The sequence below is a fragment of the Nannobrachium achirus genome, assembly GCF_963921795.1.
Source record: "Nannobrachium achirus genome assembly, chromosome: 10".
NCBI classification, from domain to species: domain Eukaryota; kingdom Metazoa; phylum Chordata; class Actinopteri; order Myctophiformes; family Myctophidae; genus Nannobrachium; species Nannobrachium achirus.
In genome coordinates this window covers 51,402,080-51,417,695 of record NC_137819.1, presented here as the reverse complement: position 1 = coordinate 51,417,695, position 15,616 = coordinate 51,402,080, and the positions used below count along the sequence as shown (strand labels likewise).

Here is a 15,616-nt window from a genome sequence, read left to right as displayed (position 1 = left end):
ACTAACGTGTGTGTGTCTGTATGTTGTGTGTACAGTATGTGTGTGTGTGTGTGTGTGTGTGTGTGTGTGTGTGTGTGTGTGTGTGTGTGTGTGTGTGTGTGTCCGTGTAGTGACAGAAAATAACCGTGCTTCAAACAATAAATCGTCTATTTTCTGTGCACGGCACCGTACGACGTATGAAGTATACATTCACTACTAACTACGCTGTGCAGAGGCTGATATGGTCCGACCCCTTTTCAGACTGTTTGGAGAAAGATCACGTGACCTACTGTAGCATAATGTTAAACTTTGGTGCGTGACATCACACCTTTAAAGGGATATTCCACCTTCAAAAAAACTTTTGGTCATGTAATCATCTAATCAGGCTTTTGTGAACACCCTTTTAATTTGCTTGATTCAATATTTAGATATTTGACATTCATTTTATCAGTACACTCCCCATCCAGGGCCCATTTCTATACAAACCCTTTGTAACTTCACACTCCATTTTAACCATGATATATTCGTTCATTCGTCTTTTTTTCTGGTGACTCATACTACCCTCCTAATACGTGAAGTGGCCATGTTTTTTTTATTTTTTATTTAATAGTACACAAACACACACACACACACACACACACACACACACACACACACACACACACACACACACACACACACACACACACACACACACACACACACACACACAGGCCCTGCCGTGGCCTGATCTGTTCCCTCTCCTACCAAAAAAACCAAAAGAAAAACACTAACAAACAAACAAACACGCCTGAGAACTTGCGATTCTTCATAAACAACAGTATATTTATTCTGCAGTCACAGCACACAGACTATACTGTTGTTTTTATTTCAAGGTTATTTTTATATTGGCGGATGACTCAGCCAGAAGCAAATGCAATGCTACAGTAAAAACTTCAACATTTCAAGTGTGCCTGTTATTAACCTGTCTTAACCCAAAATATATCCAAAACCATAGTTAGAACCAGCAAAGCGACACGTTGTGAGCTTGTAGATCGGCTATTTTCTGTGAGATATTTACCCCAGAAAAGGTTCAAGTGGTTAATTTCGAGCAGTTCTGTTTCAAGCTGTTCAAATAGAACTCGCCGCGGCTTCAGCTGCAGTTATGATCACATGTGGTTCATGAAAATATTGTCTTATTATTCCATACTTGCAGCTTATTTGTACAGTGTAGAGAGACTAAAGGGGAGGGGGTACTTAAACTGGTTGAGCCACCAAGGGGCAAAGACATTACGTTTAAATATTATTACTAGTAAGACGCCTCAGGGCGACAAGCAAGGTCGCGCCATGTCTTGGCCATCTGCCCAGTGATCGGACCAATTAGACCCCTGGTACCCATATATGGACATATGCTGTGAGAGCCCAAACATGCTTACTCAGTTATTCGTTATGTGAAGGTATATGACGTCTATGACATCTGACATCATACATACAATCCCTTTTATGCCCATACATGAAGATGTCTGTAAAACCAGCCACACAGCCATCTGTCTTGGCCATATATGGATTCTGTTAGTGTGGTATGTGGCCTCCATATATGGCCATTCCCATATGAAGTCCTGTTAGATATGGGCTTAATATTGATGACATCAGGGAACTCCATATATGGGCATAAAACGGATTCTGTTAGTGTGGTTGTCAGGCGGTACCCGTCCGTTCTGACGGACTGACGTATACGGACAAGCTGTGACGGTTCTGACCGATGGTCGCAATTATCTGGTATGGTGGCTATTATACCGTTATTGCTATATGATTATGGCTCATTACGCATGCAAGGCAAATTACCAGGGGCAATAATAATAGGTCACCAAAATCAGTATAGTGATCATTGGGGTGTCATTTGGGATCTCTCTGGGGGATGGCAATTGCCACCCTCTAGTGTCACATTTAAACTCAAATTATAGTTATTTTATGCATATTTTCCCTCCAACTCTGAAGTTTTCTTTTTTTTTTAATTCTGAATACAGGCACTTTTAATGGTAACAGTAAACAATGCGAGTACCTCTTTACTAATGTATGTATTTGTACTAGCTCTTCACTATTGTTTGTGTATGTACTTGTACCAGCAGTCCTCACAGCCACTCTACAGTTGAATGCTGGACCTTAAAGTACCTTGTGGGGTGTGTGTGTGTGTGTGTGTGTGTGTGTGGGGGGGGGGTGTTAGCATTGTGATGTATCTTAGATTGAGACACGGCCCGTTGGGTTTATAGGAACGCGTTTAGCTCACTCTCTCTCAAACACACACGCAGGCACACACACACAATGAAAAGGCACGATTTGATGCATAGTTATTATACCCACATGTGGACCCAAGCAACACAAACGCAGACATATTGCGCGTGCATCCACACACACACACACACACACACACACACACACACACACACACACACACACACACACACACACACACACACACACACACACACACACACACACACACACACACACACACACACACACACACACACACACACACACACACACACACACACACACAAAATGTTGTTTCTGGGTCTCCTGACAGCTCAGATCTCAGTACATGAGTCAGATATACTGCTGGAGGGCCCGTAGCATAGAGAGAGAGAGAGAGAGAGAGAGGGGAGAGAAGGAGGAGGAGAAAGAGGGAAGGAGAAGAGAAGAGGAGGAGGAGGAGAGCCAGACAGAAGGATGAGTTCCATTACAGTTCCAGCAGACATGATGCATGAAGGAAGAGGGAGGGGCTGAATGAACCGGGGAGGAAGAGGAGGGAAAGGTAAAGACTGCATGATGAGGAGAGAGAGAGAGAGAGAGAGAGAGAGAGAGAGAGAGAGAGAGAGAGACTTTTTTGACTTTTAAAAATCCCTTTTATTTAAACAATATTGTCCAAATACTGTTCATATTATTCTCACATCAGCACAGCGATGACAATAAAAAAAAAGGCTCCAGGCACTTTTTCTTGAGCAAAAAAAACAAAAAGACAATTTCCTTTAAATTATTTCACACATTATATCCTCCCATGTTCTAGCCTATGTACATTAACACAAAGAATCAATTAATGCAAAACGTTAATCCAATTGTTTGATGCTGTCACCTCTAAGCTCCCTCTCTGCACCGAGTCCTCCTCCACACCCAGCCCGCCCTCGCGGACACAACACTCGTGCAGCAGTTTTTCGTCCACAGAACAAGTCATTTTCAATGTCAATGCTTTGACACTGCCACTTGGCTATCCACTTGGCGTTTGGACTAGCCATTTGGGTCAGTTTGCAGCTCCAGCTCGCTCGAGCTCCTTCCAAGCCACATGCCCTCCATAGACAGTCTTTCATGCCATGTCTCAAACACCAATCCTCACAGCAAACTGATCTCAGCGCCCCCGACAGATCAGCTGCTGACTCATCGTCCAGTGGTCTCCTTACAACATACACTCCAGTAACCCTTGGCACATAGTCTGTGAGTGGCTTCTGGTTGGACTGCATTACAGGCCCATCCTGGCCCCACCAACCAGCGGTTATTCCATACACCAGTAGTCTATGGGCATGCAGCGTTCTCAAGCATTGTCCAGTCCAACAGACCCAACAGAAGGTACACCAATCTTCACAGCAAACTGATCTCAGCGCCCCCGACAGATCAGCTGCTGACTCGTCCAGTGGTCTCCTTACAGTATGCACTCCAGTAACCCTTGGCACATAGTCTGTGAGTGGCTTCTGGTTGGACTGCATTACAGGCCCATCCTGGCCCCACCAACCAGCGGTTATTCCATACACCAGAAGTCTATGGGCATGCAGCGTTCTCCAGCATTGTCCAGTCCAACAGACCCAATAGAAAATCTTCATGTCCATTAAAAGCAAAGCAAGGCGAAAAGGAGGGCTCGGTACAGAGAGGGAACCCCAAACAAGCACCAAACAAACCTTGTACATGACTAAAAAATTAGGAAGCTGTCTGTTTCTCAGTGTCATTGTTCAACTCTTGCCTAACTTTTGTAATCATTTTTTTCAATCTGCTAATCTCCTGCTCAGTGAGAGCAAATTTTCCTTTTTTCTTCATATTTAATTTAGCTGATTTCACAAACTTCTGTTTACCAGGGAAATGTTTTTCAATTTTCAAAAACCTTTCATTTTTAGTTTTCTGTAGAAATTGCTTCATTTCCGACAGCTCATAACACCCTTCATCATCATTTTCCCAACACTCTGATTCAGAATCATTGGCTTGTGACCCATCTGAACAGTTTGCCTTTCTTTTCTGTCTCCCCACCTTTAAATTCTCCTCCTCCCCTCCCATATCAACATCAGCAAGTGCTAGCTGTCCCTCTACTCCAGCCCCACCACTTTCAACACTCCCTCCCTCCTCCACTTGGCTGGTACTGGGACCACTGTCCTCTTTAGCGCTCAACAAAACATTTTCCTTATCAGCAGTAGGCTGATCAGCTTCAGGTCCACCACCCTCCACCTCCTCTCCTCCAACTTTCTCTTGCAGCCCATTATCACCGTTCCCCCCTTCAGCTTCACCCCCCTGTCCAACAACCTCACCATCTCCTGCAGTAGCAGGGCGCCCCCATGGAGCACCCCTCTTCCCCCTCGCACCTGCACTGGCCGCAGTGGGCGGCCGCTGTGGGCACGATCTAATCAAATGACTTTCCTCTCCACAGCCAAAACATTTCATTTTATCTGTAGTGGCATAAAGGGTGTAGTCAAAACCATCTACAGTTAACTTAAATGTGATGTTCATTTCTCGTGTCCTGTCGTTCAAAATCATGAACAGCATTCTCCTGTGTGACACCACATGCTTCAGTTCGGGTGATTTACACCCTGAAGCCAACCTTTTTACTGGTGACACAACTTTACCAAACCTGGCCAGCTCTTTAACAATAAGCTGGTCGCTTATGAACGGCGGGATGTTTGACAGTAAAACTTTAGTCGCAGGTGTAGCGAGAGGCGTTACAGACACGAAGGTGTCTTTTATCACCACGCCGTTTACAACGACTGTGTTTGCTTTCTCCACCTCATCAACAAAAATCACCACACCACCATTCATCCGGGCAGCGGATTTTACACTTGCTGCTCCGACCACCTTTGCAACGGCTACGCTGCATTCCTCCACAGAGCAAGGAAACAAAGGTGAGACCTTGAAACCATGTTTCCTCGTCAACGTTTCAAACTCCATGCCGCCGCCGACAAACAGCGGCCGCCTCCGCGACGCACCGCGCCGTGCACCGCACGGGAGTTTAAAATCGCTCCGTAGAACGTAGAAAAAATTGCATTCATAAAATAACCTTCCTAAAATGCTGATGTCCTCACAAGCCTAGTAATACAAACTTGTGTGTGTGCGTGCACGTGTGTGTGTGTGTGTGTGTGTGTGTGTGTGTGTGTGTGTGTGTGTGTGTGTGTGTGTGTGTGTGTGTGCGTGCGTGCGTGCGTGCGTGCGTGCGTGTGTGCGTGACAACTGTCAGCCATCATGTTTATTAGAGCGCGTTCAAGCTGAAGATGCTGTAGAAGCAACATCTGCCAAGTGCTAATAACACAACCCATCTGACACACTGATGAGACCTGTGTGTGTGTGTGTGTGTGGGGGGGGGAGAGAAAGAGAGAGAGAGAGAGAGAGAGAGAGAGAGAGAGAGAGAGAGAGAGAGAGACATTGAAAAGAGAGTGTAAATCGAATACAGAGAAACGGCGGATGGAGTTGAAAGGGAAACTAAAGGACAAACTTGAAATGGAGACGGAGAGAGAGAGAAAGAGAGAGAGAGAGAGAGAGAGAGGGGGGGGGGGGGGGGGGCTCAGAATGCAGACATCACAACACCAGTTACCAGTGAGTGCAGGTTGCATGCACGCGCCGTGCACGTTGAAAGAAGGCGTGCGCGTTGGAAAGAAAAAGGTGTGCAAGTTGAAAGAAAGGCGTGCACGCTGAAAAGAAAGCATGCACGCACGCTGAAAAGAAAGTGCGTGCACGCTGAAAAGAAAGCGTGCACGCTGAAAAGAAAGTGTGCACGTCTCAACGTTTGGCTCAGGGACTCAGCATCCTCTCGACGGGCAAGGCAATCATTCCTGGATGCGGTTGCCACGGTGACTCGTGGCTGGTACCATGACTCCCCTCAGGGTCAATGACGCGCTTTAACAAACTAGATCCATGACGGGAGGAGCTGCACTGTGAGCATCACATACACACACAGTGGTGGAAAGTAACTACGTACATTTACTTTAGTACTGTACTGTAAAATATTTTTGATATTTGTACAATACTTTGCATTTCCAATTGTCAATACTTTTACTTTTACCCCACTACATCTCAGAGGCAAATATTGTATTTTTACTCCACTACAATTATTTGAAAACTTTAGCTACTAGTTACTTAAATTTATTTAAATTTTGACTATTATTACAAAACAGAAATTAACAACTTCAGCTCTATATACTTTTTTGGCCATTTGAAAATAGCCGATCTACAAGCTCACAATGCGTCGCTAAGCGACACATTGTGAGCTTGTAGATCAGCTTCTGTTGCCTATAGTGACATGACATGCGGATGTGTCTGTGGGTTTTAACAAGAGTTTGTGAATAAATAATAACTATATTGGATCCATTGGCGCATGGGATCTTTGTTCCATTTACCGAGATTGAACAGTTTGGGACATACAAGATTTATATCCGAATGCGACAATGGAGTCACATTCAGGGACCCTCTGAGTTCTTTGAGGGGGTTTTTAAAACTCTGTCTGTAACTCTGAGGAGTGTGCAAAACGGAACCAAACGGACCCGTAAAGGTCAGCGTTTCGCTACAGATGGCTGAACAGCAGGTCGCCATAGACGATCCGACGGCTTCGCTGACAGACGACCGTTTGGGGACGGTCGTCTTCTCTGATGTCGCTCAGTGTCACGTCCTAATCCCTGTCCCAGAGCAGGACACCGGCGCAACAGAGAGTCTGTTAGACCAACCAAATGATCAGCGCTTCTCAAAGTGCATCGCTTCCCCACGGAGGATTAATAGCTCGGATGCAGTGTTCATTTTTACAGCACATTTTGATAGTCTTCTGAATAAAATGTAATTTAGTTTTAGTCATATTTTAATCATCTGAAAAGTTTTAGTGGTCTAGTTTTAGTCAACTAAATATACGATTTTAAACGATAAAAATCTAGTCAGTTGATTTTGACGGTGCCCTATTGGTGCGGTAATGCCTGATTTTAACTTATTTTGGTTGCATGCTGAAAAAGCCTTTTCTTTGAGGGTACATACCAAGTACCTAGGAGACACAGGGAGAGCATGCAAACTCCACACAGAAAGGCCCTTTTTCCAACCCCGCCAAGGGTATGGGCACTGATGACACAAAGGAGAAAACACACCCCAGCGCCCACAGCGGGAATCGAACCTACAGCAGGACCAGCCTCTATCACACACTTCGACCACTACCGCCAAGGGGTGGTTTTGTGCGGTCTGTTTTTTGTAACCAGGCAAGGACCTTCTAGCTGTGAAGCGACAGCTAGTTTCAGTCTAAGGAAATGAACGGTGACACACACACACACACACACACCTGGTCTAAGTCCATGAGCTTGGGGAAGGCCCCGGGCCACACACACACACACCTGGTCTAAGTCCATGAGCTTGGGGAAGGCCCCGGGCCACTCGATGGCCACCTTGACGATGTCTGCCATCAGCTGAGGCATGATGGCGCGATGGGAGTGGAGCTTCTACGCCACTCTCACTGCCGTCGGTGAAGAGACCATTCACACCTGCAGGGAAACGGAGGAGAGAGAGAGATTAGTTTAGTTTAACGTTGGGAGATCGAGAGAACGGCAGATTTCATCCAGTTTTTTTTTCATCTCACTCAGTTCACGCAGTCTACTGTCTTCACACACGTTTAGGAAAAAGTTGGCATACACATAGCATAATCATTAACAGAAAGTATGGCTACTTATCCATTGACCATTTGGAATATAAGACAGTAACAAGGCAGAAAAATCGCAACCCTTAGTAGCGGACAGTGGAAAATCACAGTAGTAGTAGTGACATGAGTGATCTGGGCAACTTGCCCCAGGAAATGTGCCAAGCTCAATAGGCACCAACGGTAGTTTATTTGAAATGCAAATCGTCGTTGTTGGGTCCAAAACCTTCCTTATTTTGTTATTTTAAAAATGATTTAAAACAGTGAAAATAGCCGACCTACATGCAAACATTGTGTGCTTGTAGATCTGCTATTTTCACTACTTTTGTAGTGAAAATAGCTCTTGTATGATGAAGCAGGGCTTTATTTTCGAGAGAAAAAAAACATCTGAAACTTGGAGATAGGAAGTTTCTACCCGACAACGACAAAATAAAACCTAAAAAGTTAACAACACACAAGGTTAGCAGGTCTTAACCCATTTAGGCCTAGAAATTATTGAATGCTTTAACCTGTGAAAAATAGCAGATATACAAGCTCACAGCGCGGCACCGAGTGCCGCGCTGCGAGCTTGTAGATCTGCTATTTTTGAAAAAGTCGTGAAAATGTGTGCAAGTCTTTGAATATATGTATTTTCAAAGCGAACGTTTGTAACTAAAATTTTGCTTCTGGGTGGTCCCTGGAACTAAATACTTTGAGATGGGGGTCCGTGGCCAAATAAATATCATTTTGGGGGTCCTTCACATGAAAAGGTTTGAGAACCACTGACAGTAGTCTCTCAAGAACAGACTAACTGAGCTCCATGCAGTTAAGTGAAAAGGACCTTTTCTTTGACGATGGCTGGCCAGATTGCTGACATACTGTATAGAAACATAGGTTTTTCAAAAAACCTTAGAAGGATTCAAAAGACACTTATAGAATCGGGTCAAAATTCTAATTTTTGCGATTTTTCAAAAATAGCAGATCTACAAGCTCGCAGTGAGCTTGTATATCTGCTATTTTTCAATAGTTGAAGCATAAAATAATGATACACAAAATGTGTACCCGTTCTAAATGGGTTAAGTACACTGTAAGCGGTCTGTGGATTACACTCCCGCAATCAGTCTTCTCATGCAGTGCTAGACATTTGGTTTCGTGCGGCGCTAGACTAGTTTTGACCTTTTACAAAAAAGGCAGCTTTTCCAACAGCCAAGCTTTGTTTTGTCTACTCTGGATACACTGCTTAAAATGCCTGAAATGGTTGTCATTTTGGCGTCGGTACATCCAGGCTGTTCCGCCGTGTAGCACCCATGTAATGTTAATGATTCATTTCCAACATTATTTTTTTAATTTAGAGAGGCTCATCACTGGCTCATCAGAGAGAGAGAGAGAGAGAGAGAGGGGGGGGGGGGGGGGGGGAGAGAGAGAGAGAGAGAGAGAGAGAGAGAGAGAGAGACAACTCAGCATTAGTCACACCTTAGCTGCTTTTTGTTGAAGCGTTAACCTGTTCTAATTAAAGAAGAACATTGTATGTGAAGTGTGCTGTGGAGGTGTTTGGAGTGTGTGTGTGCGCGTGTGTGCGTGTGTGCGTGTGTGCGTGCGTGCGTGCGTGTGTGTGTGTTTGTAGGGGGGATGCTCGAGGCACAGCACATTGCATCAGATTTTTAGCATGGGCTACTGTGCACCTGAAATCAACATACATTTTGGTGAAATGTGTGCAGCAGCAATGCTACTGTACTCAAGCAGTGGTTTTCAACCAGTGGTCTGAGGACCACTAGAGGTCCTTGAGGGGGTTCCGGGTGGTCCCCAGCTAAATGATGGAGAGTTGGTAACCAAATGAACCCTTATAGATATTTAACTTAAATTATTGTTAGAGACCTGCGTTACTTATTGTAGAAGAATTGTTATTTTGATCAACGTTTGCCTGTTATCTCTCCTATGGTACCAACATCAATACAGCATGGAAATGTGGACGCAATCGTTTCCAATGACAACAAAATATTCTTGCGTCTTGGGTCCGAGAGGCTGTGGTTTGTGGCTCAAATGCTGAATACAAAATGGGCCTTGATATGAAAAGGTTTGAAAACCACCAAGTAAAGAAATAATTATTTCACTGGGTCATTTTCCACCAAACAACACTTCCTCACATAGATAGAGACCATCCACACACTCACATAAAGTAGATAAAGACCATGGATATCACATAGATAACAAACATTGAGCCTCACCAGATAAAGACTAGGGCTGGGAGATAGGACTGGGAAATCAATATCACCATTATTTCTAAGTTTCGCCTCAATTAACCCTTTGTCAGCCTTCTGATTGGTCCCTGACTGGCCAACCAGAAAAATCATTCACTTTTGCTACCGGGGGAGGAATGCTGCAGTGGGACAAAGTCCTTTTGTTCTTTCACCGTACGTACGGCGCTGCACGGTCATATCGATTTCAATAAGTATAATAAATAAGCTTCAACAAACTAGTTCACATGAACGATATCGATGTAACTAAGATATTCGATTGGGTACATATCTATCTACCAGTAAGACTCCCTAATCGGGAGATAAGCGACCGTTGGTCGCTTATCTCCACAAATAGGCCAAATTATAGACCAATTATTACACTCTATGTGAACATTTACATCAACAAATCCCAAGTACTATGCAGAACGACCCATTTCAAGTTTTTAATGTACAACAATATTTAGAAAATAGGTCTACAAGCTGACAGTCCTCGTCCCTTATATTCCCATAGGTTATATGGAGATCTCAGTGTTTGTCAGTCCTTGTTCATTTATGCCCATATATGGACATCTCTATATCTACTGTAACAGTCCTTGTCCCTTTATGCCCATATATGGAGATCTCTTAACTGTAAGTCCTTGTCCCTTTTATGCCCATATATGGATATTCCTGATGTCATCAGTATATGAACATATATGGGCTTTCTGATATGCCCATATATGGAGATCTCTTAACTGTAAGCCCTTGTCCCTTTTATGCCCATATATGGATATCCCTGATGTCATCCGTATATGCCCATATATGGGCTTTCTAATATGCCCATATATGGAGATCTCTGTATCTCCATATATGGGTATAAAAGGATACTTCAGGTCTGACATCAGGTTTGTTTATATTGGGTTGCTAGGTTTGACATCACAAACTCTATGGGCCATCTGACCTAGAAATCTATATTTGGGCATAGATGACTCATCGTGACCTCATCACACGTCGACCGCACGTGTGACGTGCGGTCGACCGCACGTGTGACCGACGGACGGCCGGTGGAGGTTTTCATACCAGTAAGACTCCCTAATCGGGAGATAAGCGACCGTTGGTCGCTTATCTCCACAAATAGGCCAAAAGTTTGTTTTACCAATTATTACACTCTATGTGAACATTTACATCAACAAATCCCAAGTACTATGCAGAACGACCCATTTCAAGTTTTTAATGTACAACAATATTTAGAAAATAGGTCTACAAGCTGACAGTCCTCGTCCCTTATATTCCCATAGGTTATATGGAGATCTCAGTGTTTGTCAGTCCTTGTTCATTTATGCCCATATATGGACATCTCTATATCTACTGTAACAGTCCTTGTCCCTTTATGCCCATATATGGAGATCTCTTAACAGTAAGTCCTTGTACCTTTTATGCCCATATATGGATATTCCTGATGTCATCAGTATATGAACATATATGGGCTTTCTGATATGCCCATATATGGAGATCTCTTAACTGTAAGCCCTTGTCCCTTTTATGCCCATATATGGATATCCCTGATGTCATCCGTATATGCCCATATATGGGCTTTCTAATATGCCCATATATGGAGATCTCTGTATCTCCATATATGGGTATAAAAGGATACTTCAGGTCTGACATCAGGTTTGTTTACATGAGTCAACAAAAAATCTCTGTGAGTGTGTATGTATGTATGTAATCCGCGTATCTCGAGAACCGTTCGTCCCACAGGCACGCGCGTTCTCCATATATGGGCATAAAATGAATGCCCCCATATATGGGCATAAAATGGATTGCAGACAGACAGATACAGATATCTCCATATATGGACATAAATGGACAGAGGCAAACAGATGGTCAAAGATCTCCATATATGGGCATAAAATGGACGCAGACAGACAGATACAGATATCTCCATATATGGGCATAAATGGACACAGGCAAACAGATGTTCAAAACGGGTCCTATGACAACAGGTATAATGAGGTTTGCATTAAAGGTGGAACCGGCACGGTGTCTGCAACACAGTTGGAGGCACAGACAGATACTCCATATATGGGCATAAAATGGACGCAGATAGACAGATATCTCCATATATGGGCATAAAATGGACCCAGAACTATAACTGCAGTGATCTCCATATATGGACATAAAATGGACGCCGACAGACAGACAGACAGATACAGATATCTCCATATATGGGCATAAATGGACACAGGCAGACAGATGGTCAAAACGGGTCCTATGAAAACAGGTATAATGGGGTTTGCATTAACTCAAACTCTGCCCTCAAAATACCCCTTTGTACCCCTTCTCTGCCATGCCCGTAGAACCCGTAAATGTAATAAAAATTAATTAAAAACATTTTTTTTATCGAAGCCGAACTAAAATAGGCCGGAACTAATGCTCCGTGATCGGTTTCTACACGGACACATTATTGAGCGGACAACTTAACATTGGAGTCCCTGAACCGGAAGCGGAAGTCCGTCCTCTATTTTGGCCCGTAAGCTTTCTGTCTGAACTCCGCGGCTTACAGATGGAGAACTTATTGATCAATTGAAAAAGTTTCAACGGATTTGAGAAGCTGATGGAATACGCGAACACACGATGCATAGCAGTGTCCGATCACGCACGATGGGAACTGGACGAGCGCCCACGTTAACCGGTAGGAGAAGCCGGCAGTGAAAGACATAGAGAAATTAATGGGCTTTACGGCCGTAAACTACGAATGAGTTAAAGGGCGGGGCATTCATTCCCTATTTACATTGTTCCGAGTTGGCCAGGTCGCCGACTAGACGCTGGGCCGCCCGCTTCTAGTATTTTAAATGGGCAGAGTTACAATTAAAATACATTTTATGTTGAGGGTTAGCCTATAGTTCCACAACTTCCTGGTTAGTGCGAGGTACCCAAGATGCACTGCTCTCTCTCTCTCTGCCCTCTGCCTGTTTCAGAGGATTAAACTAATTAAAACATGTATTCTCAGGGGGAAAACCCCTGTTTTGCAATGTAACTACTGTACTTTTTTGTTCCTTTTTTATTAATATTGAGTAGATGTTTTTCTTTTGGTATTACTACTTTTGGTTTAAATACAAAATAATATGTTTTTCCCATTCACTTCCATTATAAAAACAATCTTCCCTGGCTTTTTTGTCCCACCTAGTAACAGAGTGACATGGGGTGGGACTTGACAAAAGGGTGAATTGCGATGAATATACGATATGCAGACTCTAAAAATACCTTGGTTTTCTGAAATAAATAGTGTATTATTTAGTATGGTCAAGCAGGGCTGTTAATTTGCTAAGGGGGTCCTCCAAATCTTTGTGTGATAGAAACCTTTTTCTCCTTTTTTTATATTAACAACTTGAATCCTAGCATCCATATTCTGAGAACTTTAGCCAAAAATAGCAGATCTACAAGCTCACAACGCCTCGTGCTGCAAGGCGTTGTGAGCTTGTAGATCGGCAAAGACATATGGTGTAGAGGGGGAAAAGAGTAGAGAGTGAAAGGTCAAGTTTTTCAAGTGGTTAAATACGTATCTGAAAACACAAATTGACATGAATTCAAAATACACTGATGATGATTGTGCTGTCAAACGATGAAACTATATGGAATCTATGAAAAGGTTGTGGGGGTCCCGGCTTCATCTCTCTCTCAACTGAGGGGTCCTTGGCCTGAAAGCGTTGAATAAAAACACAAAAAAGTTACAGTGTGGAGAGATAAGAGGTTTCTGCCAGACAGCAGCCAAATAGAACAGGCAGCTCGTTGTCCAAGGCTGCTGCAAACATTAACACAGTCATTTCTCACTGCATTAGGTGCAGTAATGTGAAAGATAACACACCATTACACACTGGCACGCACGCACGCACGCACGCACGCACACATGCACACGCACACACACTCTCCAGAGTCCAGTAAGAATGAGTCTTCCTCAGCAGGTCACAGAGCACAGCTTCCTCTAAGCCTCCCCATTTCCTTCTCGCTTAGGTGTGCACCTGTGTGTGTGTGTGTGTGTGTGTGTGTGTGTGTGTGTGTGTGTGTGTGTGTGTGTGTGTGTGTGCACACGTGTGTGTGTGTGTGTGTGTGTGTGTGTGTGTGTGTGTGTGTGTGTGTGTGTGTGTGTGTGTGTGTCTGATAAGAACATTTGTATGACACCGGGTGGCTGAGGTTTAAAGGATCTGAGCAGCCATAGCAGTGTGATATTAAAGACACGCGCACGCACGCACGCACACACCTTATACACACACACACACACACACACTCTCCGAAACACATTTCCACTGTTCACACTGAATCTCTGCAAGACACAAGTTTGCGGTTTAACAAAAGTGCACAACCTACAGAACACAAAATGCATGTTTGTCTGCTGTGCAAAATATTGTACTTTTACTCCTTACTTACTTAGACTTACAGTAGCGCCTCTTGTTTCTAATGGAACATTGGGCGACGAGTCCCCTCCATTTGTCCCTGGCAACCCTTTTACTCCACTACATTTATTTGAAAACTTGAGTAACTAGTTACTTTGTAGATTGATTATTATTACATAATATGGAATCTATGAAAAGGTTGTGGGGGTCCCTGCTTCATCTCTCTCTCAACTAAGGGGTCCTTGGGCTGAAAAGGTTGAAGACCCCTGCTGCAGTATGTAGGGACGTTGATTTACGAAAAGAACACAAAAGGTTAGAATATGGAGATAAGAGGTTTGTGGCTGACGGCATTAGGGCCACACGTATTTCACGTAAGAAGCTAGACATGTTTTTGGGAAAGGTTTTTTAAGAAAAAAAATCAATAGCCAAAAACTATGAAAATTAGATATCCAAACATCTCAATTTGGGGGTCCTTGACGTGAACAGGTTTGAGAAGCAGTGTGTAATCTTTGAGCCCCCCCCCCCCCCCCCCCACCCCAATCACGTGCGAGTGCTTTAGTGGAAATGTAATAGCAGAGATGTCCTCAAAGAAAAACAAACACAGCATGGCGAAGGCATCAATAATTGAACGTCCTCCAATGTTGTCTAAGATAGCTGGGATCATCCTAACTCGCTGTTTCCATATTTAATCTGCCTCTATAATGCATGAGGACAGATTCAAGATCCTTCGTGGGAGATGGGGGGCTTCCGCCGTGTGTGTGTGTGTGTGTGTGTGCGTGCGTGCGTGCGTGCGTGCGTGCGTGCGTGCGTGCGTGCGTTACTATACTTGCTAGGACCAATCTTCCCAACAAGTATTGTTGAAAAATGTATATTAGAGCTACATTTACGATGAGAAAAAGATTGAGGTTGCGGTTAGGGTTAGGGATTAGAGTTCTGCTTGATTATACTTAGTACACATTTTCACGCTGGTGTCGTGCACTGAAACATTGATGATCTGAAAACTCACAAAGCGTTGGAGCGATACTTGTTGTGAGCTTGTGTTGAGTGTGTGTGTGTGTATATATATATATATATATATACACACTCAATATATGGGCACAAAATGGATTTGGTTCCCCTGGCATCACAGGGATCTCCATATCTCCATATATGGGCATAAAGGC

General features: G+C 43.7%; 1 protein-coding gene across 1 annotated transcript in view; it reads right to left on the bottom strand.

Annotated features, from left to right (window-relative positions):
- Window positions 1-15,616, bottom strand: part of elmo1 (engulfment and cell motility 1 (ced-12 homolog, C. elegans)) — a 172,940-nt gene that overhangs the window by 144,798 nt on the left and 12,526 nt on the right. The window contains 1 exon segment of the mRNA XM_080734984.1: window positions 7,569-7,715. Within this exon segment, the coding sequence (XP_080591110.1) occupies window positions 7,569-7,649 (81 nt within the window). The 5' untranslated portion in view covers window positions 7,650-7,715.